This window comes from Mauremys mutica, unplaced genomic scaffold, assembly GCF_020497125.1.
Source record: "Mauremys mutica isolate MM-2020 ecotype Southern unplaced genomic scaffold, ASM2049712v1 Super-Scaffold_100475, whole genome shotgun sequence".
Lineage (NCBI taxonomy): Eukaryota > Metazoa > Chordata > Testudines > Geoemydidae > Mauremys > Mauremys mutica.
In genome coordinates this window covers 309,456-336,696 of record NW_025423349.1, presented here as the reverse complement: position 1 = coordinate 336,696, position 27,241 = coordinate 309,456, and the positions used below count along the sequence as shown (strand labels likewise).

At 66.6% G+C, this 27,241-nt stretch overlaps 2 protein-coding genes across 3 annotated transcripts; both read right to left on the bottom strand.

The window, feature by feature from the left end:
* Window positions 1-6: 6 nt before the first annotated feature.
* On the bottom strand, window positions 7-12,665 carry PLSCR3 (phospholipid scramblase 3). Its single transcript, XM_045001407.1, has 8 exons — window positions 12,586-12,665; window positions 11,613-11,707; window positions 6,608-6,846; window positions 5,763-5,805; window positions 3,912-4,132; window positions 3,297-3,458; window positions 2,108-2,269; window positions 7-605 (listed from the first exon to the last, which is right to left on the bottom strand). The coding sequence occupies exons 2-8, from the start codon at window positions 11,623-11,625 to the stop codon at window positions 543-545; spliced, it is 903 nt and encodes a 300-aa protein (XP_044857342.1). The 5' UTR covers window positions 11,626-11,707; window positions 12,586-12,665; the 3' UTR covers window positions 7-542.
* Window positions 12,666-15,008: 2,343 nt separating this feature from the next.
* Window positions 15,009-17,792, bottom strand: TMEM256 (transmembrane protein 256). 2 transcript variants are annotated; one of them, XM_045001395.1, is made up of 4 exons: window positions 17,700-17,792; window positions 17,290-17,327; window positions 16,238-16,318; window positions 15,009-15,806 (listed from the first exon to the last, which is right to left on the bottom strand). In XM_045001395.1, exons 1-4 carry the CDS (start codon window positions 17,790-17,792, stop codon window positions 15,692-15,694), a joined length of 327 nt encoding a protein of 108 aa, XP_044857330.1. In that variant the 3' UTR covers window positions 15,009-15,691. The 2 variants fall into 2 exon arrangements, with proteins under 2 accessions (XP_044857330.1, XP_044857329.1); XM_045001394.1 differs by having other exon boundaries at window positions 17,717-17,792.
* Between the last annotated feature and the right edge of the window lie 9,449 nt (window positions 17,793-27,241).

Below are 27,241 nucleotides of genomic sequence, written 5' to 3'. Positions count from 1 at the left end.
GTTATAAGCGATAAATACACAAAATACAGAAATGAGAAGTATCAGTAGGCAGAGATTTGGCTTCGGGATGTTGCCACCACCGGCTCGGTGTTGAAGGGACGCCCCCCCCCCCGCCTCAGCCAACAGGGAGGGGCTCCCGGCATGGTGGGGGGGCAGGAGATATGAAAACCCCAGGAATCTGACGGCCAATGGAGGCCAGAGTTTCCTGTCTGGGTGAAGGTCCTAAAGATGCCTTGGTGGGAGAAGACCCAGGGCTTGATGTTTTTCAGATACAACCAAAAGAGCCCCCATCATGCTGTGCACACAACACTGTCCACCGAGCCCCACGGCACGGGACGCATCCACACCCGCAGGCCTCCTTGCCACCTCTGCAAACAGTCTCAGTGCCCTGACACCCACGCCAGCTCTGAAGGCCATAAACACGCTGTCCTATTCATAAAGACCCCTCGTTGGTGTCAGCAATGGGATGGGAGGGCCCCTGTTGGTGTTAGCGGCGGGATGGGGGTCCCCGTAAGTGGCAGCGTGTGGGAGTCCGGACACCTCTAGCTGCTCAGCACCGTGCTCCTCTGGCTGGTGGTGCCTGATTTCTCGAAGAACATGTAATCCTGGGGAGGGGAGAGAAACGGACACAGGGTCTAGTGCTTTTCAAATCGGCAGATCTCCAATCTTGGGGTGGGATCACCATGGAAAGAAAACGGGCCATGGCCCCTGCACCCTGGAGGCTCCGGCTATGAGAAGAGGAGGTTGGGTGGTGGAACGGCGGAAGAGGGCAGGTGGGGTGAGAGGTGGGGTGGAGGGGGAGGTAGGGCGGGCTGGTGGCATGAAGAAGAGGTTGGCTGGTGGCAGAAATGGGATGAGGGAGGGCATGTGGGTTGGGGTGGAAATGGAGGAGAGGTTGGGTGAGGTGCTTGGTGGCAGAAGTGGGATGGCCATTCATTGGTGGCAACGGTGGGATGAGGATGGCAAAGAGGCACAAAGTGATTGTTGATGCGAGTGGTGGGAAGGAAAAGTTAGGGTGGCCAGTGGCTGGCGGCGGGGGCGGGCACTCACTGATGGGACCAATAGGCTAGGGAGAGGGTGAGTCTCCCGTGGGCTGTAATCCGTTGGCCTATGTTGGTTGTTGGTTCGTGTGCGGGTGCTGGATGGGGTTGTTGGCCTGTGAGATGCAGGAGATGAGACAAGATGACCTGGTGGTCCCTTCTGGCCTTAAAATCTATGACTCTCTGGCGGTTTGGGGCGGGGGGTGGAAAGGGAAGAAACTGTCTGTATTGGTCGGTGGACGGGGGGAGAGGGTGGGCGGGTTGGTTGGTGTCACACATCGGATGAGGGCAGATGTCAGTTGGTGGCAAAACAGAAGAAGGTGATTTGTTGATGGGAGTGGTGGGATGGGGAGGTTGGGTTGATTGGTGCTAGCGGTGGGATTGGGCGGTTGGGTTGATTGGTGCTAGCGGTGGGATGGCGAGGTTGGGTTGATTGGCGTAGTGGTGGGATTGGGCAGTTGGGTCGATTGGTGCCAGCAGTGGGATGGCGAGGTTGGGTTGATTGGTGCTAGCGGTGGGATGGCGAGGTTGGGTTGATTGGTGCTAGCGGTGGGATGGCGAGGTTGGGTTGATTGGTGCTAGCGGTGGGATGGCGAGGTTGGGTTGATTGGTGCTAGCGGTGGGATGGCGAGGTTGGGTTGATTGGTGCTAGCGGTGGGATTGGGCAGTTGGGTTGATTGGTGCTAGAGGTGGGATGGCGAGGTTGGGTTGATTGGTGCTAGCGGTGGGATGGCGAGGTTGGGTTGATTGGTGCTAGCGGTGGGATTGGGCAGTTGGGTTGATTGGTGCTAGCGGTGGGATGGCGAGGTTGGGTTGATTGGTGCTAGCGGTGGGATGGCGAGGTTGGGTTGATTGGTGCTAGCGGTGGGATGGTGAGGTTGGGTTGATTGGCGTAGTGGTGGGATTGGGCAGTTGGGTTGATTGGTGCTAGAAGTGGGATGGCGAGGTTGGGTTGATTGGTGCTAGCGGTGGGATGGCGAGGTTGGGTTGATTGGTGCCAGCTGCGGGATGGGGGTTGGCGCTTGCTGGTGCCAGCGGTGGGATGTTGGGGGGAGGAGGACACTCACGATGAGGAAGCAGGCCCCCAGCAGCACGGCCTTCATCTTGACGTCCAGGTCCACGGGGAACTGGATGCCGAAGACGTCGGTGTCGGTGAAGACCTCCTTCAGCAGCCCCCCCCACTGCTTACTGATCCGGCCCACGCCCCGCGACTCGTCGCTCGTCTTCACCTGGGGGGGGGCAGCACCGAACGTGAGTCAGACGCTGCCCCACGGGGCCCAGGAGAGACCATTACCCTCCCAACCAATGCCCTCTGTGGCGTGACCAATGCAGGAAGTCCCGCCCCCCCTAGGCGGTGCCTGAACAGGAAGTGCCTCAGATGCCAATCCTCCCTTCCCTCTGCACCCACAGTCCACGCCCTGTTCCCCATACAGGAAGTGCCCCCATAGCTCCTCCCCCTGGGTCATGCCAATACAGGAAGTGCCCCAGAACGCCCCCCCACCTGACTAAGCCCCAGTGCCCCTAGTCCCCCACCTACCGCCACAGCCCCCCATCTCGGACATCCCCCCACACCCCAACCCAGTCCCCTCCCCACGCCCAAGCACCCCCTCCTCCAACTACCCAACGCTCCCCTCCCACCCCACGATGCAAATTCCCCCCATCCAGCCCGACACCCCTCCACTGAGACGCCAACCCCCAGCCCAGACACCCCCCCGTCCTGCCCCCACATGCGCCCCTCCACTGAGACATCAACCCCAGATCCAGATGCCCCCTCCTGCTCCCAGATACGCCCCCTCCAAGCCCAGATGCCCCCTCCTGCCCCCCAGATATGCCCCCTCCAAGCCCAGATGCTCCATCCTGCCCCCCAGATATGCCCCCCTCCAGACCCAGACACCCCCCCGTCCTGTCCCCCACATGCTCCCCTGCGCCGAGACATCAACCCCAGACCCAGACGTCCCCTGTCCTGCCCCACAGATACGCCCCCTCCACTAAGACACCAACCCCAGACCCAGACACCCCCCCGTCCTGCCCCCACATGCTCCCCTGCGCCGAGACATCAACCCCAGACCCAGACGTCCCCCGTCCTGCCCCACAGATACGCCCCCTCCACTAAGACACCAACCCCAGACCCAGACGCCCCCCGTCCTGCCCCCACGTGCCCCCCTCCGGGCCCAGTTGCCCCTCGTCCTGCCTCCCCAGGCGCCCCCGTCCAAAGGGACACCCACCCCCCCGCCCCGCCGGGCCCCCCCCAGCTACCTCGAAGTTGACGTCCCCCCCGCAGCGAAAGACGCAGCAGGGCCCGAGCACCCGCAGCACCGTCTGCTTCTCGGCGTTCTGGACGGAGAACTTGGGGGTGAAGGGGTGCCAGGTCTGCACCACGTGCCCGATGGTGGTGCCCGGGGGGCACTGCACCTCCAGCTGGGGGGGGGGGGAGAGACACATGGGGCAGGGGTTAGAATTTGGGGGGGGGGGAGAGACCCCCTGCCCCCCTCCCGCCAACCCCAACCCCCGGGCATGGGAGTCCTGTGGGGTGCCCAGAGGCAGTGGGGTGCCCAGATTTGTGGGGGGGGGTCATGGAGTGCGTTCCTCCCTGAGGCGGAGGCCAGGGTGGCGCTGTGGGGGAGGGCGTGGGTCCCCTGAGCGGTTTGGGGGAGCCCAGGGAAAAAGAGGGGTCAGGGCAGTGAGAGTGGGGTACCTGCGGTTGTAGGGGGGTGGGTCAGGGGGGAGAGATACGGGAATACCACAGGACTGGGGAGGGATTGGGGCAGCAGGACGCCAGGGTGGTGGGGCACGGGATGGGGGGCAGTAGGGTTGGGGGGGGCCGGGGGAGGAGGGACGGGGGGGCCCCCTCCGCAGGCGCCCGCCCCTCACCTCCTGCAGGCAGCAGGGGCACCAGCAGGTGGCGCACTTGAGGGGGCGCAGGAGGCGCAGCACGGGGCGGCCCCCCGGCTCGGCCACGCTCAGCCGGAGGCGCCGCAGGGACCCGCAGCAGTTGCGGGTGCAGCAGTCGCTCTGCTCCTCGGCCTCGAAGAGCCGCCGGCCCAGCCCGTCCCGCAGCTCGTACTTGTTGGCCGTCTCGAAGCCGATGAAGGCTGGGAGGGGAAGAGGGGAGACGGTTACCGCGGGGCCACCGCCCTCGCCCACCGTCATGGCCGCCCTTGTCGCCATCACAACTGTCATGGCCGCCCTCATCACCATCACAACCATCATGGCCTCCCTCGTTGCCAATTGTCATGGCCGCCCCCGTCGCCATCACAACTGTCATGGCCGCCCTTGTCGCCATCACAACCGTCATGGCCTCCCTCATCGCCAACCATCATGGCCGCCCTCGTCGCCATCACAACCATCATGGCTGCCCTCGTCGCCATCACAACTGTCATGGTTACTCTCATCACCGACCGTCATGGCCGCTCTCGTTGCCATCACAACCACCATGGCCGCCCTCGTCGCCATCACAACCATCATGGCCACCCTCGTCGCCATCACGACTGTTATGGCTACACTCATCACTGACCGTCATGGCCGTTCTTGTTGCCATCACAACCGTCATGGCCTCCCTCATCGCCAACCATCATGGCCGCCCTCGTCGCCATCACAATCGTCATGGCCTCCCTCGTTGCCAACCGTCATGGCCACCCTCGTCGCCATCACAACTGTCATGGCCGCCCTCGTCACCAACTGTCATGGCCCCCCTCGTCGCCATCACAGCTTCCCTCCTCACCGACTGTCATGGCCGCCCCCGTCGCTATCGTCAACCATCATGGCCGCCCTCGTCAGGGTTGCCAACTATCACGGCTGCCTCAGTCGCTGTCAACAACTGTCCTAGTTGACTCAGCAGCTGATTCCGGCAACAACCAGCGCTGACAACAGCCGTCACGGTTCCCTCGGTCGCTGTCGCCAACAGCCCTGGCTACCTCAACACAACCGTCATGGCTGCCTCCTACTGACACCTACACCCCCCTCCCCAACCACCCCACCATCTTCAGTACCCCTGGCGCTCTGTGGGGTTGGGTCTGGGAGCAGGTGTGTGTGTGCACCCGGGTGTGTTGTGTATGGCTGGAAGGGGGGGTATCTTTGTAGGGGTACGGTTGTGTGGTAGAGGGGATCCAGCAGTTGCGGTGTAGCTGTTGAGTAGGGTGGTGTGTGTGTTGGCTATGGCTGAGAGGGTGCTCGGTGGGTGTAGTTGGTGTGTTGTGTATGGCTGCGACTATGATGTGTGTGTGTTTTTGTGTAGCTGGGGTGTTGTGTATGGCTGAGAGGATGGTGTATGTAGTTGGGGTGTTGTGTATGGCTGGCACAGTGTGTGTGTGTGTGTGAGAGAGAGAGAGAGGGACGAGGTGTGTGTAGTTGGTGTGTGTGTGTGTTAGTGTAGCTGGGGTGTTGTGTATGGCTGAGAGGATGGTGTGTGTAGTTGGTGTATTGTGGATGGCTGGTACTGTGTGTGTGTGTGTGTGTGTGTGTGTGTGTGTGTGTGTGTGTGAGAGAGAGAGAGAGAGAGGGGACGGGGTGTGTGTAGTTGGTGTATTGTGTATGGCTCTGTGTGTGTGTGTGTGTGTGTTGTGTACAGCTGGCATGGTGTGTGTATTGTGTACGGCTGAGAGGATGTTGTGTTGTGTGGAGCTGGGAAGATGTGGGGCAGGGTGGGGTGTGCGTGTGGGTTATGGGGGGGGAGGTTGTGTAGCAGGGGGAGGACGGGGTGGGTGCTGCGCAGCCCTCACTCACCTTCCACCAGCTCCACTTTCTGCTGGATCAGAACCTGGTCGATCTGAAAAGAGCCGGGGGAGGAGAGACTCAGAAACACTCACCCACCCCTGGCTCCCAGCCCCAGGCAGAGAACCCAGGAGTCCTGGCTCCCAGCCCACCCTGCTCCAACCCACCAGCCCCCACTGCCCTCCCAGCCCCGGGGAGAGAACCCAGGAGTCCTGGCTCCCAGCCCCCCCTGCTCCGACCCACCAGCCCCCGCTCCCCTCCCAGAGCCAGGGAGAGAACCCAGGAGTCCTGGCTCCCAGCCCACCCCCCGCTCTAACCCACCAGCCCCCACTCCCCTCCCAGAGCCGGGGAGAGAACCCAGGAGTCCTGGACCCCAGCCCCCCCTGCTCTAACCCACCAGCCCCCACTGCCCTCCCAGAGCCAGGGAGAGAACCCAGGAGTCCAGGCTCCCAGCCCCCCTGCTCCAACCCACCAGCCCCCACTGCCCTCCCAGCCCTGGGGAGAGAACCCAGGAGTCCAGGCTCCCAGCCCCCCTGCTGTGACCCACCAGCCCCCACTCCCCTCCCAGAGCCACCTCTGGGGCGGGGCGGCCGGTTACCCGGGGACCCCTCGCCCGGCGCCGAGATGCGCCCACCTCTGGGGCGGGGCGGCCGGTTACCCAGGGACCCCTCGCCCGGCGCCGAGATGCGCCCACCTCTGGGGCGGGGCGGCCGGTTACCCGGGGACCCCTCGCCCGGCGCTGAGATGCGCCCACCTCTGGGGCGGGGCGGCCGGTTACCCGGGGACCCCTCGCCCGGCGCCGAGATGCGCCCACCTCTGGGGCGGGGCGGCCGGTTACCATTTAGACCCCCACTCACCTGCATTAGATACTCCAGCCCCGGGGGGATGCCGGTGGACACGGGCAGATAGGGCGTGATGGCCGGGTGGGGCTGCTGAGCGGCAGGGTCCCCGTACGCCTGGGGCGGGGACTGGGGCTGGACCAGCGGCCCCGCACCCGGATTGGAGGAGGGGTAGATGTTGAATCCTGGGGTGGGGACTGGGGGGGCGGGGTGGGGACTGGGGTACGGGGCGGAGGGGTAAGTAGCCTGGGGGTAACCTGTAAACGAAAGAGGGGGGGAAACAGGGTTAAAAATCAATTCACCCCCCCCATCAAACTCCCCCCCCCCAGATGTTACTGGTTGCCCAGGGACCCCTCGCCCGGCGCTGAGATGCAGCCACCTCTGGGGCGGGGCGGCCGGTTACCCAGGGACCCCTGGCCCGGCGCTGAGATGCAGCCACCTCTGGGGCGGGGCGGCCGGTTACCCAGGGACCCCTCGCCCGGCGCTGAGATGCAGCCACCTCTGGGGCGGGGCGGCCGGTGACCCAGGGACCCCTCGCCCGGCGCTGAGATGCGACCACCTCTGGGGCGGGGCGGCCGGTTACCCGGGGACCCGTTGCCCGGCGCTGAGATGCAGCCACCTCTGGGGCGGGGCGGCCGGGGACCCAGGGACCCCTCGCCCAGCGCTGAGATGCAGCCACCTCTGGGGCGGGCGGTGCTGAGATGCGGCCACCACTGGGGCGGGGCAGCCGGTTACCCGGGGACCCCTCGCCCGGCGCTGAGATGCAGCCACCTCTGGGGCGGGGCAGCCGGTTACCCAGGGACCCCTTGCCCGGCGCTGAGATGCAGCCACCTCTGGGGCGGGGCGGCTAGTTACACAGGGACCCCTCCCCTCGGGGGAGGGGTGAATTCAATTCAGCCTCGATGCATTCTGGGATTTGTAGTTCCTAGGGATTAGGGGGTGGAGGTGACAGAGCAGAGCAGCAAGGCAGGCTGGGAAAGTGGAGCAGGATAAAGAGGGGGCTAGAGAGGCGGCGCAGGCCGGCAGCCAATTAAAAAAGAGCTTACTGAGACCCAATCAGGGCCGAGATTAGAGCCAGCCAATCGGGGCTCGGCTAGGCCCTATATAAAGGGGCAGGCAGGCAGTCTCCCCCAGACCTTCGGCGGGGAAGGTCCCGCTCCTGGGTGAGGAGACCAGCCCCGGGGATAGCGCAGGCTCGGGGGGAGCAGACGGGAACTCCCACCGCCCCCTTGCACGAACACCCCGCCGGCGTGCACCAGACAACTGACGGCGGCTGGGGCACGGCGAAGGGCGGCTGATAACCCCAGACCCCCGGAAGGGGGTGGGACCGGAGCAGTGGGCATTGCCGGCGGGCCGGGTCCTGAAGGGGACGCCGCTGAGCGGGAAGCCACACGGGGTCCAGATAACAAGAAGAAAGGAGTAGCGGATGGACGGGACACCCCCGGCAATGGGCGCCCCACCAAGGACTGAGCTGATTCCCGGAGCGACCAGCGGGAGGCGCTGTGGTGGCGAGTCCCGACACCGTTAGAGAAGGGTTGCGAGTGCTTTGGAGGATGGGATTAAAATTCAAAATGATCCAGAGACCTGGTCTGAAGTTAACTGGATGAAACTCAATAAGGACAAATGCAAAGTCCTCCCTTCGGGAAGGAGGTGCACACACACAAACTGGGAAATGACGGCCCCGGGGGGGGGGGGGCGTACTGAGGAAAGGGATCTGGGGGTCAGAGTGGATCACAAGCGAAAAACTCGGGCGTGTTTCGTCTGGAGAAGAGAAGACCGAGACGGGGGACAACAGCACGGTTTTCATGTACAGAAAAGGTGGTGAGGAGGAGGAGGAGGAGGAGGAGGGAGGGACATTGTTCTCTTTAACGTCCGAGGACAGGACACGAAGCAGGAGGCGGCGAGTGCGCGATCGGCCGCATATGGCGGAGAACGCGGGCAAAGACGGTCACCCCCCCGATACAAGGAGGAGGACGGGGAAGAATCGCCCGGAGGGAACTGGCGAGAGGGACGATGGATCCTGGTGACGCGGAGGTGCCCTTTGCGGAGGGTTCCCGCTCCGTCCCGGGTTGGGCTCGTGAGAAGCCGAGTGCCCGGGCGCGGGGCTTGCCAACGCCTGTGGGCGGGGTGGACATTTAAAAAGGGATGGTCCCGACTGGGATGGGGGCCGGGCGCCTCACCCCGAGCAGGGACGGGGGGGGCACGTCCCTAACCCAGCCCACCGGGTGAGGGGAGCGAGGCGGCTGCAGCCACGTTGGGCCTGGGGGCACCACGGACCCTGGTGACCACGAGAGACCCAGGGCCACCGACGGAAGGCGATGGAGGCAGCAACGGGGACGGAGGGGACCCAGCGGGAGGCCAGGTGGTCGTGGAGCAGGCCGCAAAATGGGCCCGGACCCTGAAGGTGGAGGGTCCGGGGTGTGGACGGGACTCTGGGCCGGAGGCAGGCGGGCCAGCAGGGGGGCGCTCCGAGGGCGGGGATGGAGCTCATTCCCGGGCTGACCCGCGGGAGGCGCCACGGCGGGAGCTCCGGCGTTGGGGGGATTCTGAAGAGCGGGTTGGACAACCGCCCGTCAGGGAGGGGGCCAGATCCGCGGATAGTTCCCGCCGAGGTGCGCGCGCCTGGGCGGCCACCCGCCTCGTCAGTGGAGGTGGTGGCCTTGTGGGGGAACAGGGTGGGAGGGGGCAGTGGGGGGAGAAGAGGGGATGGGGGGGGGATTTGGGACGTGCACGGCTGCGGCGGCCAGAGAAAGAGGAGATTCCCCCAGCTCCAGGGCTGCGGCTGCCGGGGAGAGACCCCCCCCCCCTTCCCAGCCGCAGCACGGGGGCTGCCGTGCGGAGGGGGGGGGGACAGAGGGCACATCCGTCGCGTTGGAAAGCTACAACCACTGATATTAAAATATGAGCCGTGGGCTTTTCCGTGTAGAACTCAAAAAAAGTTAATTATTATTAAGGGGTTGTTGTTGTTTTTTTTAATCTAGTGCTTTTATCCAAAGCGCTTTCGGAAGAAGAAAGAAAGAAAGAAAGAAAGAAAAGGGGTGAGTGGCAAAGAAAGAAAGAAAGACGTGACTCCGAAAAGTGGCCCCCGGGGGCGGGCGAAAGCCGCCGGGCGCAGGCTCTGGGGGTGGGCGAAGAAGGGAGCGAAGCAGGATGGGAGGCGGAAGCGGAGGGAGGGGAGCCAAGGGGAAGGGAGGGAGCCGGGAAAGCAGGAATGTGACGCTGGAGGGGAGGGACGGAAGCGGAAAGGGGGGCGGACGGGGGGAGCTGGTCTCCGGCCCAGCCTGTAACGAGCGCGTCGGGACTCAGCCCATCGCACAGAGGCCGGGGCTGGGGAGTGACTCAGGGGCGTCCCGGTGCCTCCACCCTGGTCTGGTTCGGCTGCATTCCCGGTGTCAGCATCCTCCCCCCCCCCCCGCCCCCCATGACTCATCCCGGCACTTAGGGTGCACGGGGAGTGAGGGGCACCGGCAGGGCTGGGGGGGCAGGGGCTGCGGGTCGGGAGTGAGGGGCACCGGCAGAGCTGGGGGGGGCAGGGCTGGGCTAGGAGGGGGCTGCGGGTCGGGAGTGAGGGGCACCGGCAGAGCTGGGGGGGGCAGGGCTGGGCTAGGAGGGGGCTGCGGGTCAGGAGTGAGGGGCACCGGCAGGGCTGGGCTGGCAGGGGCTGCGGGTCGGGAGTGAGGGGCACCGGCAGAGCTGGGAGGGGCTGCGGGTCGGGAGTGAGGGGCACCGGGAGAGCTGGGGGGGGGGCAGGGCTGGGCTAGGAGGGGGCTGCGGGTCGGGAGTGAGGGGCACCGGCAGAGCTGGGGGGCAGGGCCGGGCTAACACCTGGCCCCATGCCCAGGCTGGCTCTGGGCTGAGCCGTGGGTGGGGCTGCCGTGGTTTCCTGGCCTGGGGTGGGATCTCAAAATGGGTTTTGTCTTTTCTTCCTCTGCATTCTCCACATTCTGATGTGCTGAACCAGCCCGGGTTGCGGGGAGGATTATGGCTAGATAGAGGGGGGTAGATAGATAGAGGGGGTGTCTGGGGGTAGATAGGTAGAGGGGGTGTCTGGGGGTAGGTAGATAGATAGAGGGGGTGTCTGGGGGTAGATGGATGGCTAGAGGGGGTGGATGGGGCTGTGTGGGGGTAGATCGATGGATGGGGGGTGGCTGGAGAAATGGATGGGTGGCAGGGTGAGGATGGAACAACGGGGGGTGGGGGGCTGGAGGTGTAGTCTATGGGGATGTAGGGATGAGTGGATTAAGGTGGGGTGGGTGGATGGAGGGACAGATGGAGGGAGGGATGGACAGAGGGGTGGATGGAGGGATGGACACTGGTGGGGTGGGATGGTCGGACAGAGGAGTGAGTGGATGGACAGACAGAGGGGTATCTATGGGGCTGGAGGGAGGGATGGACATTGGGGTGGGAGGGATGGAGGTACTGAGGGTTGGATGGATGGACGGACAGAGGGGTGTCTATGGGGCTGGAGGGAGGGATGGACATTGGGGTGGGAGGGATGGAGGTACAGAGGGTTGGATGGATGGACGGACAGAGGGGTGTCTATGGGGCTGGAGGGAGGGATGGACATGGAGGTAGGTGGGATGGAAGGACAGAGGGGCGGGTGCATGGATGGATGCACAGAGGGGTGTCTATGGGGGGATGGAGGGAGTGACAGATGGAGGGGTGGATGGATGGATAGATAGAGGGGTGTCTATGGGGCTGGATGGACAGAAGGGTGTCTATGGGGCTGGAAGGAGGGATGGACATTGGGGTGGGTGGGATGGACAGACAAAGGGGTGGATGGATAGACAGGCAGAGGGTGTCTATGGGGGAGGACAGATGGAGGGAGGGCTGGGGGGACGGATGGAGGATGGACAGAGGGGTGTCTATGGGGGTGGAGGGAGGGACGGATGGAGGATGGACGGACAGAGGGTGTCTATGGGGGAGGACAGATGGAGGGGGGGTGGGGGAGATAGAAGGCCGGGGGGGGGGGCGTATCTGCCCCCAGAGGAAGCCCGGCAGGTGGACTCCCGCTCTCCCCTACCTGCTGCCGCCATGGTGGGGGGGGTCTCAGCTGCGGCCCCCCCGGGTCTCCCTCCGGCTCGCTCCCTCGCTCAGCGCCCCGGCTCCTCCCGGCTCCTGCGACAGAGGAGAGGGGGGTCACCGGGTGGGGCAGGCGGAACCGGGGCCACGCAGGGTGGGGATGGTCTGGGGGGGCTGTAACCAGAGTCGGGGGGTCGGGGGAGAGTTTGGGGGGAACTGTGGGTTACCCCCCATGGGCACGGGGACCCCGACGCCTCGTCACCCAGGCAGGGACTGATTCCCCCACCCCTCCCCAGAACCCCCCCACCCCACTAGCTACACCCAGACCCCCCTCCACTCCCCCCCAGACCCTCCTACTCCAAGCCCCCCACAAATTAATGCCCAGAGCCCCCAGATACTCTCAGCTCCCTCCAGATCCCCTGATCTCCCCCCCGCGATTCCCCCCCCCAATCTCCTGCCCCCCTCTCGCCCCCCCCCACACACAGGGGTCTGGGCCCATCCACTCCTGTGGGCCCCTCAAGGGACCGACCCAAACAGAGCCGGGGCCGGACAGACGGACAGACAGCGCCACCGACACTCACCCCCCGACACACAACTAGGCCCACAACACACCCTCCCCCCCCCGCTCCCCCCATCACCCAAAGCCACCTGATCCCAGGGCCTGCCCCCCGCCCCCCGCTCTAACCACCAGCCCCCACTCCCCTCCCGCTCCCAGACCTGGGGAGAGAACCCAGGAGTCCTGGCTCCCAGCCCCCACTCCCAACCCATCAGCCCCCACTCCCCTCCCAGAGCCGGGGAGAGAACCCAGGAGTCCTGGCTCCCAGCCCCGCCCTCCAACCCATCAGCCCCCACTCCCCTCCCCGAGTCGCGGGGGAGAACCCAGGAGTCCTGGCTCCCAACCCCCCCCCTCCAACCCATCAGCCCCCACTCCCCTCCCAGAGCCGGGGAGAGAACCCAGGCGTCCGGGGACTTACATAAACGACTTTCATTAGCGACGCTGGAGCGCTCATGGGTGAGGCGCCCGGCGGAGCCGGACGAGCGGTGATTCTGGGAACAACCTCCCCCCCCACCCCGACTCCTCCCCCACGCGGGGGGGGGGGGCTGTCCGCCCCCCCTCCATTTCCAGATGCCCTCCCGGCTCTTCCCTGAGGGGGTCGCCCTGACTCAGAGACACCCGCCGCCATTCGAGCGTGCCCCCCAACTCCCAGCCCCCCCTCCCCTCCCCGAGCCGGGGAGAGAACCCAGGAGTCCTGGCTCCCAGTCCCCCTCCCCTCCCAGAGCCGGGGAGAGAACCCAGGAGTCCTGGCTCCCAGCCCCGCCCCCGCTCTAACCCACCAGCCCCCACTGCCCTCCCAGAGCCGGGGAGAGAACCCAGGAGTCCTGGCTCCCAGCCCCCCCTGCTCTAACCACCAGCCCCCGCTCCCCTCCCAGAGCCGGGGAGAGAACCCAGGAGTCCTGGCTCCCAGCCCCCCCTGCTCTAACCCACCAGCCCCCACTCCCCTCCCAGAGCCGGGGAGAGAACCCAGGAGTCCTGGCTCCCAGCCCCCCCTGCTCTGACCCACCAGCCCCCACTCCCCTCCCGGAGCCGGGGAGAGAACCCAGGAGTCCTGGCTCCCAGCCCCCCCGCCCATCCGTAAACCTTATGGGCACCAGATTCCCCCCCCCCCGAAACTGCAGTCGGCCAGAGACCCCCCCCCCATGTCTGGCTTTGTCTGAGTCCAGCCTCCCCCCGGTCCCGTACCTGGGGCGCAGCGGGGAGAGCCGGGCCGGGCAGGGGGAGGCGAGACAGGAATAACTGGCCCCTCCCCACGCAGCGCAGCCCCCCCCCCACCCATAGCTCCGCCCCCGGTCTCCCCTCCCCCACTCCCTGCCCCTCTCCCCGGTCTCCCCGCACCTCGCCACCCCCTCCAGATCCCCCCTGGCACGGGGGGGGGGTCAGCACCGTGTGTGTGTGTGAGAGAGACTCGGGGGTCAGCACCGTGTGTGTGTGTGTGTGTGTGTGTCACTGGGGGGGCAGCACCGTGTGTGTCTGTCACTGGGGGGGCAGCACCGTGTGTGTGTGTGTGTGTGTGGCACGGGGGCAGCACCGTGTGTGTGTGTGGCGGGGGTACTGGGGGGGCAGCACCGTGGGGGGGGGCACGGGGGGCACTGGGGGGGCGGGCGTATCTCGCTGCGACGTGCGAGCTGCGAAAGCCGGGGGGCTGCAGGGCTGTGACTGTGCGTCTCTGCGGTGTTGTGTCATTGTGGGTCGCAGCCGGCACCCAGGGGCTCACCCCTGTGTGTACATGTGAGTGTCGGCCGGGGGGAGTGTTCCGTACCCCCCACCCAGCTGCCTCCCCCGTCCCTGCCCCAGCTCCCCGTGGGTCGCAACACGAGCACCTGTGAGTCCAGCCGTTATTCATAGCCAGGGCCGTCAATCCCAGGCCTGGCGAGGGGTCCCCGGGCCACCGGCCGCCCCGCCCCAGAGGTGGGCGCATCTCGGCGCCGGGCGAGGGGTCCCCGGGTAACCGGCCGCCCCGCCCCAGAGGTGGGCGCATCTCGGCGCCGGGCGAGGGGTCCCCGGGTAACCGGCCGCCCCGCCCCAGAGGTGGGCGCATCTCGGCGCCGGGCGAGGGGTCCCCGGGTCACCGGCCGCCCCGCCCCAGAGGTGGCTGCATCTCGGCGCCGGGCGAGGGGTCCCCGGGTCACCGGCCGCCCCGCCCCAGAGGTGGCTGCATCTCGGCGCAGGGCGAGGGGTCCCCGGGTCACCGGCCGCCCCGCCCCAGAGGTGGCTGCATCTCGGCGCCGGGCGAGGGGTCCCCGGGTCACCGGCCGCCCCGCCCCAGAGGTGGGCGCATCTCGGCGCCGGGCGAGGGGTCCCCGGGTCACCGGCCGCCCCGCCCCAGAGGTGGGCGCATCTCGGCGCCGGGCGAGGGGTCCCCGGGTAACCGGCCGCCCCGCCCCAGAGGTGGGCGCATCTCAGCGCCGGGCGAGGGGTCCCCGGGTAACCGGCCGCCCCGCCCCAGAGGTGGCTGCATCTCAGCGCCGGGCGAGGGGTCCCCGGGTAACCGGCCGCCCCGCCCCAGAGGTGGCTGCATCTCAGCGCCGGGCGAGGGGTCCCCGGGTAACCGGCCGCCCCGCCCCAGAGGTGGCCGCATCTCAGCGCCGGGCCAGGACTCCTGGGTTCTCTCCCCGGCTCTGGGAGGGGAGTGGGGGCTGGTGGGTCAGAGTGGGGGGGCTGGGAGCCAGGACTCCTGGGTTCTCTCCCCAGCTCCGCCACTGAGCTGTTGTGTGATCTTAAGTCACCTTGCCATCTTGTGCCTCAGTTTCCCCTCCCAGCCTTTGTGTGTCCTCCCCTCCCCCCCAGCCTGCCATAATTCACCTAAAAGAGGGGAAAGGGAATCCGGACGCACAGGCCTCAGAGTAGAAATTAGCGTTTATTGATTTGTTAGTTAAAAAGAAATTGACCAAAAAAATCGTCAAATCAATCGATTTTCCCATGAAGTCACAATCCCGCTCGCCTGCTCCACGCAGCCAATCAGAACCCAGGCAGCCTGTGATAGGACAAGGCATAGCCTAGTGCCCGCCCACCCCTCAGCCGTCAGCAAATGAATGAAGAGCTCTGCTCCCACTGGCTAGAAAGTTGGTCCCTGGCGGGAGAACTCCCTTGGCCAATGACAGCAGCCCCCCGGAGACAGCGTTCTGATTGGCCCCCAGCTCAGCCAATGGGGGAGGAGGGACTCCTGCTTTGCCATTGGTTGCGGATCCAGGCCCGCTTTGTGCCCAGCCAATGAGTGATGGGCACGCCTAAAGCCCAGCTCTCCGATTGGTCAGCGCTTGGCACAGACACCCCCCCCACCCCATTGGCGAAGTCGCCCAGCCAATGACCGCTGGAGAAAGCCACGCCCACACAAAGGAGGCGGGGCTTGAGCGACAATTCAGCTGGGGGGGCGTGGCCAGTGATGGGGAGGAGGCGGGAGGGGGACACCGACGAGCCATAATGCCGGGGGGCAGTGGGGGGACCCCTTCCCCAAAGGGAGGGGGCTGCCAGGGGGTCCCGGGGGCTGGGCGGTCAGAGAGCCATCGCCAGCCAGCCGAGGATCAGGAGGGAGCCCCCGTAGGGGGCCGCTTTGTTGAAGGTCGGGTCTCCGCTCCAGGCGTGGTAATACAGGGGGCCGCAGAAGAGTCCCATCCCGGAGCTGAGCAGCGCGCCGGCCTGGGGGGGGGGGAGCAGAGGAAAGGGGGGGCAGCGTCAGACGAGTGGGTCCCATTGGGGGATGGCTAAGCCCCACCCCGTCATCCCCAGCTGGTCTCAGAGATAAAAGCTCTACTATAGCGGCCGGACGGGGAAGCTGCTCCCTTGGTTCAAGGGCTTCGGGTTCCCAGCCTGCTCGGGCCACCCCGGGTGGGAGGGGGGGAGATCTTACGGGGTAGATGGGGGCAGATTGAGGGGAGGCTCAGAGGGGGCCCTGTGAGATGGGGTGGGAGGAGGGAGACCCTGGGGTGGGGAGAGCAGGGTGGAGGCCCATGAGCAGCAGTGGGGGGGGTGCAGGGCCCACCCCCACCAATCCAGAGGGCTGCTGGGAGTTGAGGTCACCGGGGTGCCACCCCCACCCCCCCAGACAGGGGCACCCCCAGGCTACGCACCAGCAGGGGACGGCGGCAGCGGGGGATGGCCAGCAGCGCCAGGCTGTGCAGGAAGTGGTACCTGTTGGCCGTCTCGTAGAGCTGCCGGCAGAGAGCGAAAGGTGAGGGACCCTAAACCGGGAGAGGACCCAGGAGTCCAGGCTCCCAACCCACCCACCCCCCAGCTCTAACCCACCAGCCCCCACTCCCCTCCCAGAGCCGGGGAGAGAACCCAGGAGTCCTGGCTCCCAGCCCCCGCTCTACCCACCAGCCCCCACTGCCCTCCCAGAGCCGGGGAGAGAACCCAGGAGTCCTGGCTCCCAGCCCCCCCTGCTCTGACCACCAGCCCCCACTGCCCTCCCAGAGCCGGGGAGAGAACCCAGGCGTCCTGGCTCCCAGCCCCCCTGCTCTAACCCACCAGCCCCCACTCCCCTCCCAGCGCCAGGGTGAGAACCCAGGAGTCCTGGCTCCCAGCCCCCACTCTACCCACCAGCCCCCACTGCCCTCCCAGAGCCGGGGAGAGAACCCAGGCGTCCTGGCTCCCAGCCCCCCCTGCTCTAACCCCCCAGCCCCCACTCCCCTCCCAGAGCCGGGGAGAGAACCCAGGCGTCCTGGCTCCCAGCCCCCCCTGCTCTAACCCCCCAGCCCCCACTCCCCTCCCAGAGCCGGGGAGAGAACCCAGGCGTCCTGACTCCCAGCCCCCCTGCTCTAACCCACCAGCCCCCACTCCCCTCCCAGAGCCGGGGAGAGAACCCAGGCGTCCTGGCTCCCAGCCCCCCCTGCTCTAACCCACCAGCCCCCACTCCCCTCCCAGAGCCGGGGAGAGAACCCAGGAGTCCTGGCTCCCAGCCCCCCTGCTCTAACCCACCAGCCCCCACTCCCCTCCCAGAGCTGGGGAGAGAACCCAGGAGTCCTGGCTCCCAGCCCCCCTGCTCTAACCCACCAGCCCTCACTCCCCTCCCAGAGCCGGGGAGAGAACCCAGGAGTCCTGGCTGCCAGCCCCCCCGCAACCCACCGGACCCCCCTCCCCTCACTGACACCCTGCAAGTCTCCATGATGCCCCCCCCCCTCACCTCCTTCTGGTAGTCGTCCCGGTCACTGCGCCGAAAGCCTGGGGCACAGAGACAGCAGGGTTACCCCGGTGCCAGGGGGGGGGGGGACAGAGACCCCTTCCCGCCCCCCTCCTCCACCTCGACTTCACCCCCTCCCCTTCCCTCTCAAACCAGCCCCCGCCTGCCCCGGCCCCACCCATCCAACCTCCGCCCCCTCCTGCCCCGGCCCCTCCCCTTAACTCTGACCCCAGCCCCCTCCCCTTAACTCTGACCCCGCCCCCTCCGACCTCAGTCCCCTCCTGCCCCCTCCCTTCTGACCCCAGCCCCCTCCCCTTAACTCTGACCCCGCCCCCTCCGACCTCAGTCCCCTCCTGCCCCCTCCCTTCTGACCCCAGCCCCCTCCCCTTAACTCTGACCCCTCCCCCTTCAACCTCAGTCTGCCCCGCACCGTGCGCCCCGTAGGCGGCGGCCCCCACCGCCCCGGCCCCGCTCAGCGCCCCCACGCGGCCCCAGCTCCCCGCCATGGCCCCGCCGCGTCACTGCCCCCCTCCGCCAATCACAGCGCCCCTCTGCCCGGCCGGCCCCGCCCAGCCCCCGCCGCCCGCCCAATCAGGGCGCGCGGGGCCCGGCCGCAGAGACGCGGAAAGGGAAGGACGCGGGGATTCCCCTCCCCGGCCGGCGCCGATTGGACAAGGGGCCTGTCCCTCCCAAGGCTCAGCCAATGGCAGCGCAGAGCCGGGTCCCGCCCCGCGCCCAGGGGAGTGGAGGGATTGTGGTGCGCCCCATGTCGGGGCAATACAGTAAAGCGCAGCCTTGCTCAGTGCCGCCGCTAGAGTGCGGCGCCAGGCTACGGTATATACGGTACCGGCCCCGGCCGCCACCAGGGGGCGCCAGAGACCAGCGAGAAGCCTCAGCCCCGCCCCCAAGCGGTGCCCCTCACTCCCGACCTGCAGCCCCCTCTTAGCCCAGCCCTATTGGTGCCCCTCACTCCCGACTTGCAGCCCCCTCTTAGCCCAGCCCTGCTGGTGCCCCTCACTCCCGACCCGCAGCCCCTGCCCCCCCCAGCTCTGCCGGTGCCCCTCACTCCCGACCCGCAGCCCCTGCCAGCCCAGCTCTGCCGGTGCCCCTCACTCCTGACCCGCAGCCCCTGCCCCCCCCAGCTCTGCCGGTGCCCCTCACTCCCGACCCGCAGCCCCTGCCAGCCCAGCCCTGCCCCCCCCAGCCCTGCCGGTGCCCCTCACTCCCGACCCGCAGCCCCTGCCAGCCCAGCCCTGCCCCCCCCAGCCCTGCCGGTGCCCCTCACTCCCGACCCGCAGCCCCTGCCAGCCCAGCCCTGCCCCCCCCAGCTCTGCCGGTGCCCCTCACTCCCGACCCGCAGCCCCTGCCAGCCTGGCCCCATGACTTGGGGGGAAGGTTGGTTTGTTCCTGCAGGTGACTGGCCCCGTCCCCTCCGGGGCTGGTATCTGGGTCGCTTACGTACGAAAGGTGTAAAATCCCCCATCACACGACTCGGGGCTGTGAAACTTCTGACGTCTGGTAAACCTGCCACCTCCGGCCCTTTCAATTTAGCAGCGGTTTTGGGGGGGTTGAGAACGGAGACCACGTGGGGCCCTGTGACTTCTCCGTATCCATGGGGCCCTGCAGTGCTCCCCGTCCCCCCAACCACACCCTCTGGTGCTGGGATGCGCCCACCTCTGGGGCGGGGCGGCCGGTGACCCAGGGACCCCTCGCCCGGCGCTGAGATGCGCCCACCTCTGGGGCGGGGCGGCCGGTGACCCAGGGACCCCTCGCCCGGCGCTGAGATGCAGCCACCTCTGGGGCGGGGCGGCCGGTGACCCAGGGACCCCTCGCCCGGTGCTGAGATGCAGCCACCTCTGGGGCGGGGCGGCCGGTGACCCAGGGACCCCTCGCCCGGCGCCGAGATGCGGCCACCTCTGGGGCGGGGCGGCCGGTGACCCAGGGACCCCTCGCCCGGCGCTGAGATGCGGCCACCTCTGGGGCGGGGCGGCCTGTTACCCAGGGACCCCTCGCCCGGCGCTGTGATGCGCCCACCTCTGGGGCGGGGCGGCCTGTTACCCAGGGACCCCTCGCCCGGCGCTGTGATGCGCCCACCTCTGGGGCGGGGCGGCCGGTTACCCAGGGACCCCTCGCCGGGTGCTGGGATGCACCCACCTCTGGGGCGGGGCGGCCGGTTACCCAGGGACCCCTCACCCGGCGCTGAGATGCGGCCACCTCTGGGGCGGGGCGGCCGGTTATATGAGGCTTTGTGGTCCCCATTGACTGGGGGGGCAGCATTCCCTAGGGAACCCCGCCATTGCCATCCTTGTGTTTGGTTTGGGGGCCTCCCATCCCAGCCAAGCAGACCCCCCCCCCCGAGGGCTGGGAAGAACCCCCCCAGTCTGGTTTCTGATGGGGGCCGCGTCCCCGCCCGTCTGGGCTGCCAGCTGTGACGGACCTGCCCGCCGTGACCTTCTCTAATTGGTGTTTGACCCCAGTGACACGTTTGGCCTGCGCAGCGTCCTGCGGCGAGGAGTTCCCCAGCTCGCCGGGGGAGGGCGCGCTGCCCTGGGTTCGGGTTCGAGAGCGACGGGGCCGTGGCAGAGCTCCCGCCCCCAGCTCTGCCGGTGCCCCTCACTCCCGACCCGCAGCCCCTGCCCCCCCCCAGCTCTGCCGGTGCCCCTCACTCCCGACCCGCAGCCCCTGCCCCGGGCTCCCCCAGTTCTGCAACAGCTGGGGAGCTGCTGGCTCCATACAGGGATCTTGAGCCAAATGCATCAATGGGCCCGGCAGAGTCACACAGCTTGTGTCCGAGCTGGAGAGAGAACCCAGGAGTCCTGGCTCCCAGCCCCCCCTGCTCTAACCCCCCAGCCCCCACTCCCCTCCCAGAGCCGGGGAGAGAACCCAGGAGTCCTGGCTCCCAGCCCCCCCCTGCTCTAACCCACCAGCCCCCCCTCCCCTCCCAGAGCCGGGGAGAGAACCCAGGAGTCCTGGCTCCCAGCCCCCCCTGCTCTAACCCCCCAGCCCCCACTCCCCTCCCAGAGCCGGGGAGAGAACCCAGGAGTCCTGGCTCCCAGCCCCCCCCTGCTCTAACCCACCAGCCCCCACTCCCCTCCCAGAGCCGGGGAGAGAACCCAGGAGTCCTGGCTCCCAGCCCCCCCTGCTCTAACCCACCAGCCCCCACTCCCCTCCCAGAGCCGGGGAGAGAACCCAGGAGTCCTGGCTCCCAGCCCCCCCTGCTCTAACCCACCAGCCCCCACTGCCCTCCCAGAGCCGGGGAGAGAACCCAGGAGTCCTGGCTCCCCCCGCTCCCCCCCCCATTCACTTCTTTCTTTCTCTCATCCCCTCTCTCTCCACCCCCCCATCTCCCCCTGTGGACTGGGGGGGGGGCTGCGGCCCCGCAAAAGTCGAGTTCCCTTTAAGACCCCGTGACGCGCGCTGTGATGCATCTGGGCTGAGCAGGGGGGGGCAGCAGACCCAGCCCCCCCCCCACCAGCCCCCCCCATCCTAGCCCAGAGCGACTCCAGCTGACCCCCCCCCCTTCCTCTCCTGCCATCATTGAACGACACGTCCCCTCTCCAGCCCACCCCCCCCCACGCCGCCCCCACCCTGCCGGGGAGGAGGAGGGGCCCCTCCCAGAGAGAGGAGGGGGGGGGGCTCTGATTTCCTCCGCCTCCCTCTGGATTCCGCGATCCTCCCGCCCCCCCCCTCACAGAGGCTGCATCTCTCCTGCTGCATCCGCCCCCCCCCGCACACACAGGCGCCCCCCTCCTCGCTGGGGGGGTCTCGGCTCCCCTGACATACGCAGCCCCCCGCCCCCCCGCAGCCAGGCCGCCTCCTCCTCCTCCCCCCTCCCTCCCGCCCCATGGCCGCTGCCTGATGCGGAGTCTCGCTCGGCGGTAGCCCCGGTGCTCGGCCAGGGGGGGCCCGGGCCCGCCGGGGAGGGGGGGCCGCGGCCTGGAGCAGCTGGCAGAGGTAAGAGGGGGCGCGGGGGGGGCGGGGGGGGACGTGGGGGGGGATGCGGCCCCCCCGCCCCCGGGTCTTCTCCATCGTTCGTCCCCCCCCTGCCTGCCCCCCAACATCGCCCCCCCTCCTGCCCCTCCATCCTCCCCCCCCATCTCCCCTTCTCTGCCCCGGGTCTCTGCCATCCTCCAGCCCCCCATCCCTGCCCCCCCACATCCACCCCCCTTCCCCCAGCCCTGCCCCCCCACATCCACCCCCCTTCCCCCAGCCCTGCCCCCCCACATCCACCCCCCTTCCCTGCCCCCCCCATCCTCTCCCCCATCCCCCCAGCATCCGTCCCCCAGGGCTTCCCCATCTCCTGTCCCCCTCCTCCACCCCCTTCCCTCCCCCGGGTCTTCTCCATTTCTCCATTCCTCCCTGTCTCCATCCTCTCTTCCCGGCCTCCGATCCCTCCCTTTCTCCCTGTCTCCATCCTCTCTTCCCGGCCTCCTATCCCTCCATTCCTCCCTGTCTCCATCCTCTCTTCCCGGCCTCCGATCCCTCCATTTCTCCCTATCTCCATCCTCTCTTCCCGGCCTCCTATCCCTCCATTCCTCCCTTCCTCCATCCTCTCTTCCCGGCCTCCTATCCCTCCATTTCTCCCTTCCTCCATCCTCTCTTCCCGGCCTCCTATCCCTCCATTCCTCCCTTCCTCCATCCTCTCTTCCCGGCCTCCGATCCCTCCATTCCTCCCTGTCTCCATCCCGTCTTTCCAGTGCTCTGTCCCTCCATCTGCCCCTGTCTCCATCCTCTCTTCCCGGCCTCCTATCCCTCCATTCCTCCCTGTCTCCATCCCGTCTTTCCAGTGCTCTGTCCCTCCATCTGCCCCTGTCTCCATCCTCTCTTCCCGGCCTCCTATTCCTCCATTTCTCCCTTCCTCCATCCCGTCTTCCCAGTGCTCTGTCCCTCCATCTGCCCCTGTCTCCATCCTCTCTTCCCGGCCTCCGATCCCTCCCTTTCTCCCTGTCTCCATCCCGTCTTCCCAGTGCTCTGTCCCTCCATCTGCCCCTGTCTCCATCCTCTCTTCCCGGCCTCCTATTCCTCCATTTCTCCCTGTCTCCATCCCGTCTTCCCAGTGCTCTGTCCCTCCATCTGCCCCTGTCTCCATCCTCTCTTCCCAGCCTCCGATCCCTCCATTTCTCCCTTCCTCCATCCTCTCTTCCCGGCCTCCTATCCCTCCATTTCTCCCTTCCTCCATCCTCTCTTCCCGGCCTCCTATCCCTCCATTCCTCCCTTCCTCCATCCCGTATTCCCAGTGCTCTGTCCCTCCATCTGCCCCTGTCTCCATCCTCTCTTCCCGGCCTCCTATTCCTCCCTTTCTCCCTGTCTCCATCCTCTCTTCCCGGCCTCCTATCCCTCCATTCCTCCCTTCCTCCATCCTCTCTTCCCGGCCTCCGATCCCTCCATTTCTCCCTTCCTCCATCCTCTCTTCCCGGCCTCCTATCCCTCCATTCCTCCCTGTCTCCATCCTCTCTTCACTCATTTCTCCCTCTGTCTCTCCCTGCTCCATCTTCCCCCATGTACAGATTTGCCCCCACCCATCTATCTATCTATCCCCATCCACCCCTCTATCCCCCCCACACCCCGTCCACCCCATCCATCCCCCACACACCCCGTCCACCCCATCTAACTATCCATCCCCCCACCCCCTCTATCTATCTATGCATCCCCCACACACCCCCAGCCAGCGCTATACAGCATCCATCCATCCATCCCCCACACCCCATCCACCCATCTATCCCCCCCACACCCTGTCCACCCATCCATCCCCCACACACCCTGTCCACCCATCCATCTATCCATCCCCCCACCCCCTCTATCTATCTATCCCCCTCCACCCATCCACCCATCCATCCATCCCCCACACCCCATCCACCCATCTATCCCCCCCACACCCTGTCCACCCATCCATCTATCCATCCCCCCACCCCCTCTATCTATCTATCCCCCTCCACCCATCCACCCATCCATCCATCCCCCACACCCCATCCACCCATCTATCCCCCCCACACCCTGTCCACCCATCCATCTATCCATCCCCCCACCCCCTCTATCTATCTATCTATCCCCATCCAACCCTCTATCCCCCACACACCCCGTCCACCCATCTATCTATCTATCCCCCTCCACCCATCCACCCCTCTATATATCCATCCCCCCACCCCCTCTATCTATCCATCTATCTATCCCCCACACACCCCGTCCACCCATCTATCTATCCATCCCCCACCCCCTCTATCTATCTATCTATCTATCTATCTATCTATCTATCTATCTATCTATCTATCTATCCCCCACCCCCTCTATCTATCTATCTATCTATCTATCTATCTATCTATCTATCTATCTATCTATCCCCATCCACCCCCTCTATCCTATCCACCCACCCCTCTATCTATCTATCTATCTATCCATCCCCCCATCTATCTATCTATCCATCCCCCACCCCCTCTATCTATCTATCTATCTATCTATCCCCACCCACCCCCTCTATCTATCTATCTATCTATCTATCCCCATCCACCCCCTCTATCTATCTATCCCCATCCACCCCATCTATCTATCTATCTATCTATCTATCTATCTATCTATCTATCCCCCCACCTCCTCTATCTATCTATCTATCTATCTATCCCCCCACCCCCTCTATCTATCTCTCTCTCAGATTCCCCTGCCCTACTTTTCACACCCCGTTTCCCTGTCCCTCGCTCCCCTCCCCACCCCACCCAGACTGGGGGTGGCTCTCTCACGCTTGTCCCCCATCCCCGATTCCCTGCCCCGCCCCGGGTGGGGGGGCGTCCCTGCACTGACCCCTTCCCCCGCCCTGGGGGGGGCAGAGCCCTGCGGGCGATGGGAGAACACCCCTCTGGGGACGCTCTGGGAGTGGGGGGGATTGGGGATGTGGAGAGCCCCCACCTCCAGATCCGTCCCCCCTGCACAGAAACGCCCGGGATGGGGGGAGAAATGTGGGCCCAGGAAGCTGAGACCAAGGCTGGATTCCGGTGGGATTGACCGGGCGGGGAGGGGAGTGGGGGCTGGTGGGTCAGAGCACGGGGGGCTGGGAGCCAGGACTCCTGGGTTCTCTCCCCGGCTCTGGGAGGGGGGTGGGGGCTGGTGGGTCAGAGCAGGGGGGGCTGGGAGCCAGGACTCCTGGGTTCTCTCCCCGGCTCTGGGAGGGGGGTGGGGGCTGGTGGGTCGGAGCAGGGGGGGCTGGGAGCCAGGACTCCTGGGTTCTCACCCCGGCTCTGGGAGGGGAGTGGAGGCTGGTGGTTAGAGCAGGGGGGGCTGGGAGCCAGGACTCCTGGGTTCTCTCTGCAGCTGGGGGGGGGGGAGTGAAGCAGACTCTCCCGGCTCCGGAACTCCAGTTACCAGGGAGACGCATGGCTACGGGTTCATATTGCCACGGCAACGGGGCCTTGGCTCTGCGGAAGAGGAGAGGGATGAGTAGAGAGGCCGGAATCCCTCATCGCAGCCCCCCCCTCCCGGCCCCCGCAGAGAGCCCGGGCTGGGGGGGGCAGGGGGGGCTGCGGGTCGGGAATGGGGGGCTGGGGCCTTGCAGCCAAACCTGTCAGTGAACCCACCCCCCGTGCACCCCCCAGCGACCCACCCACCCCCCCATGCACCCCCCACCTACCTACCCACCCCCGTGCACCCCCCAGAGACCCCCCCACCCCCCCACCCATCCCCATGCACCCCCCAGCTACCCACCCCCGTGCACCCCCCAGCGACCCACCCACCCCTGTGCGCCCCCCAGCGACCCACCCCCGTGCGCCCCCCAGCGACCCACCTACCTACCCACCCCCATGCACCCCCCCTACCTACCTACCTACCTACCCACCCCCATGCACCCCTCTACCGACCTACCTACCTACCCACCCCCATGCACCCCCCCTACCTACCTACCTACCTACCCACCCCCATGCACCTCCCCTACCTACCTACCCACCTACCCACCCCCATGCACCCCCCCTACCTACCTACCCACCTACCCACCCCCATGCACCCCCCCTACCTACCTACCTACCTACCCACCCCCATGCACCTCCCCTACCTACCTACCCACCTACCCACCCCCATGCACCCACCATCCCTACCTACCTACCTACCTACCTACCTACCCCCCTGCACCTCCCCTACCTCCCTCCCCCCCTACCCCCCCCCCTCCACCCCCATACCTACCTACCTACCTACCCACCCCCATGCACCTCCCCTACGTACCTACCTACCCACCTACCCACCCCCATGCACCCCCCCTACCTACCTACCTACCTACCCACCTACCCACCCCCATGCACCCCCCCTACCTACCTACCTACCCACCTACCTACCCACCCCCATGCACCCCCCCTACCTACCTACCTACCCACCTACCTACCCACCCCCATGCACCCCCCCTACCTACCTACCTACCTACCCACCCCCATGCACCCCCCCTACCTACCTACCTACCCACCTACCTACCCACCCCCATGCACCCCCCTACCTACCTACCTACCTACCCACCCCCATGCACCCCCCCTACCTACCTACCTACCTACCCACCTACCCACCCCCATCCACCCCCCCTACCTACCTACCTACCTACCGCCCCCCATGCACCCCCCCTACCTACCTACCTACCTACCCACCCCCATGCACCCCCCCTACCTACCTACCTACCTACCCACCTACCCACCCCCATGCACCCCCCCTACCTACCTACCTACCTACCCACCCCCATGCACCCCCCCTACCTACCTACCTACCCACCGCCGGGCACCCCCCCTACCTACCTAGCTACCTACACACCTTCCCTCCCCCATGCACCTCCCCTATCTAGCTACCCACCTACCCACCCCCATGCACCCCCTACCTACCTACCCACCTACCCACCCCCATGCACCCCCCTACCTACCTACCTACCTACCCACCCCCATGCACCCCCCCTACCTACCTACCCACCTACCCACCTACCTTCACCCCCCCTACCTACATACGTACGTACCCACCTACCCACCCCCATGCACCTACCCTACCTACCTACCCACCTACCCACCCCCATGCACCCCCTACCTACCTACCCACCTACCCACCCCCCTGCACCCCCCTTCCTACCTACCTACCTACCCACCCCCATGCACCTCCCCTACCTACCTACCTACCTACCCACCACCATGCAGCCCACTACCTACCTACCTACCTACCTACCCACCCCCATGCACCCCCCTACCTACCTACCTACCCACCTACCCACCCCCATGCACCCCCCTACCTACCTACCTACCTACCCACCCCCATGCACCTCCCCTACCTACCTACCTACCTACCCACCCCCATGCACCCCCCTACCTACATACCTACCTACCTACCCACCCCCATGCACCCCCCTACCTACCTACCTACCTACCTCCCCACCCCCATGCACCCCCCTACCTACCTACCTACCCACCCCCATGCACCGCCCTCCATACCTACCTACCCTCCTTACGACCTTCATGCACCCCCCTACCTACCTACCTACCTACCCCCCCCAATGCACCCCCCCACCTACCTACCTACCCACCCCCATGCACCCCCCACCTACCTACCTACCTACCTACCCACCCCCATGCACCCCCCCTACCTACCTACCTACCTACCCACCCCCATGCACCCCCCCACCTACCTACCTACCCACCCCCATGCACCCCCCTACCTACCTACCTACCCACCCCCATGCACCCCCCCACCTACCTACCTACCTACCTACCCACCCCCATGCACCTCCCCTACCTACCTACCTACCTACCTACCCACCCCCATGCACCTCCCCTACCTACCTACCCACCTACCCACCCCCATGCACCTCCCCTACCTACCTACCTACCTACCCACCCCCATGCACCTCCCCTACCTACCTACCCACCTACCCACCCCCATGCACCCCTCCTACCTACCGACCTACCTACCTACCTACCTACCCACCCCCATGCACCCCCCCTACCTACCTACCTAC

Excerpts from the sequence above, each read along its gene's own strand:
- TMEM256 (XM_045001394.1), bottom strand. The coding sequence starts at position 17,792 with ATGGCGGGGAGCTGGGGCCGCGTGGGGGCGCTGAGCGGGGCCGGGGCG. Across the intron at positions 17,328-17,716 it reads CGCCGCCTACGGGGCGCACG|GCTTTCGGCGCAGTGACCGG; the intron begins GTGCGGGGCAGA and ends TCTGTGCCCCAG. Across the intron at positions 15,807-16,237 it reads GCTGCCGCCGTCCCCTGCTG|GCCGGCGCGCTGCTCAGCTC; the intron begins GTGCGTAGCCTG and ends CCCCCCCCCCAG.
- PLSCR3 (XM_045001407.1), bottom strand. Across the intron at positions 5,806-6,607 it reads GGCTGGAGTATCTAATGCAG|ATCGACCAGGTTCTGATCCA; the intron begins GTGAGTGGGGGT and ends GGCTCTTTTCAG. Across the intron at positions 2,270-3,296 it reads GGGGGGACGTCAACTTCGAG|GTGAAGACGAGCGACGAGTC; the intron begins GTAGCTGGGGGG and ends GCCCCCCCCCAG.